This window comes from Nymphaea colorata, chromosome 1 (assembly GCF_008831285.2).
Source record: "Nymphaea colorata isolate Beijing-Zhang1983 chromosome 1, ASM883128v2, whole genome shotgun sequence".
NCBI lineage: Eukaryota > Viridiplantae > Streptophyta > Magnoliopsida > Nymphaeales > Nymphaeaceae > Nymphaea > Nymphaea colorata.
Window position 1 is genome coordinate 384,561 of NC_045138.2, and position 1,987 is coordinate 386,547.

Here is a 1,987-nt window from a genome sequence, read left to right on the forward strand (position 1 = left end):
AAAAAGTGAAATATGCAGGAATAATTATTACCATTAGTAAAATTGTTTAGCACTAGCAGTTCAAGAACTACAAAGAGGCTGTCCATTGAATTATGAACAGAAAAGCTGGGAAAAGGGATTAAAAAAAAAGTAAAAAAACTCAAGAGATAGAGAAAGACTTGGCATTGTTTCAAAAAAGAGAAGAACTACAACTCTTGGAAAGAAGCAAAATTAAGTCCCAACTCCAAGAAAGTCTATGAATCCAACATTCTTTTGCATGGTACAGGAATCCTCTGGTTCCTCACTGTGGCTGTTGATAACCCTGAACTTCTGCGGACCAGCAGAACTCTCCCCATAGCTACTCAGTTCATTCATGGTTGTCACTCCATTGCTGCATTCCTCAGTACTCAAACTAGAAAACCCAAGAAAATTAGGAGGGACTACTCTTCTGTAGTTAACCTGGCCTTGGAAGCCATTGCTCCAATGACCACCACAGATAGAAGGGTCATGATAGTTATAAGGGAAGAAAGCACTGTCCCTTCTTTCTCCAGGGATAATGCTCCCTATGATTGTTCTGGTGATCTCCGATGCCGGAAATGCCCAAGAAGCTGCCGCCATCTGCTGCGGCAACACAAGAAACCCGTCTTTGATCTCCTTGCAGAGGCCTGAATTGATGGTATCAGCAGCTTCTTCGTCTGTGGAAGGCTTGGTTAGAAAGTTGCTCATGGTGATGTCCCCAGGGCTGCTGCTGATGAAGTTGTGAGACCTTCTCTTCCCAAAGAGGCGGCACCGCTCGCGGCTCCGCCGGGCCATGATCACATGCCAGTGGTTCTTGACAGCATTATCTGTTCTTCCAGGGAAGAATCTTGCTATGAGAGCCCATTTGTTGCCATGGACCCTGTGGGCATTAAGAAGTCTTTCTTCCTCCTCCTCTGAAAAGGGCCTCCTGTTAATCCTAGGGTCAAGCTGATTAAACCACCTTAATCTACAACTCTTACCTACAAGCAACAACAAACCCCAGAAAAGAGAAAAAATCAATATCGGCATCCTGTGCTAATTAAGGAAGTTGTGAACTTACATCAATAATGACAATAATTTAACTGAATCTTTTAGAAAACAAGTTTTAGATCATCGTATGTTTGTTCTTTCATTCAAAAGAGTTTCTTTTAAGCATATAAACATGCTAACGTTATTCAGAAATGGAGTTTTGATTGTTAAACTGGGTAAACATGGCTGCTTGTGGGGTTTGAGCTCGAAATTAGACCTCTTGGTTAAGATGGTGCAACTCTACCAGGTCCGCCTTCATTCTGGCCTGGTTATTTTATTATCATCAACTCTAATTTCTCCTCGAGGACATGAACACGATGGGAATATGCTGCGAAATTGACGAAGAATGAAAGGTTTCTTGTTTTTGCTGCTTGACCGTGTTGCTGATTTCAACACTTGTTATTGAAATTCATAAAGGAGGAAGAAAAGAAGATGAAGAATACCAACTTGTGCAAGAACTTTTGCAAGAGAGAGAGAGAGAGAGAGAGATGTTCTACAGCATGTACCTGAGCGACCTTGGAGTTTCTCTGCGATGGAATTCCAATTCTGAGGGCCGTATTGCTCCACGAGCTGTCTGAGCTTTTCGTCCTCTCCTGGCCTCCAGTGGCCGCGGGGACATGTCTTTGCCTCGTCGACGTTGGTGGCGGTGGTGCCGGTGCCGGTGGTGGTGGTGGTGGTGACTGAAGCGCCACCACTTGCCTCATCCATCCTTGACGACCTCAATCGACTCCTCAATTCTTCATCTTCTCTGTATCTTCCGATAACTTATAGAAGTTAGAGAGAGAGAAAGAGAGAGGTCACATTAGTGTAGTTTAGGGGTCACTTTTGTTGGTTCTGCACGATATGAAGGTGCAGGACTTGCGTGTAATCCATTCGTTACAAATTCCCCATCAAACTTACCAATTCCCTAACTTCCTTAACAATATTCTCTCTCTCTAGCAATTTTGGACAAATTGGTCTT

General features: G+C 43.4%; 1 protein-coding gene across 2 annotated transcripts; it reads right to left on the bottom strand.

The window, feature by feature from the left end:
• Positions 1–20: 20 nt before the first annotated feature.
• Positions 21–1,761, bottom strand: LOC116266294 (transcription factor MYB77-like). Of its 2 annotated transcripts, none has more exons than XM_031647454.1 (2): positions 1,533–1,761; positions 21–911 (listed from the first exon to the last, which is right to left on the bottom strand). In XM_031647454.1, exons 1-2 carry the CDS (start codon positions 1,732–1,734, stop codon positions 211–213), a joined length of 903 nt encoding a protein of 300 aa, XP_031503314.1. In that variant the 5' UTR covers positions 1,735–1,761; the 3' UTR covers positions 21–210. The 2 variants fall into 2 exon arrangements, with proteins under 2 accessions (XP_031503314.1, XP_031503307.1); XM_031647447.1 differs by having other exon boundaries at positions 21–977.
• Positions 1,762–1,987: the final 226 nt, after the last annotated feature.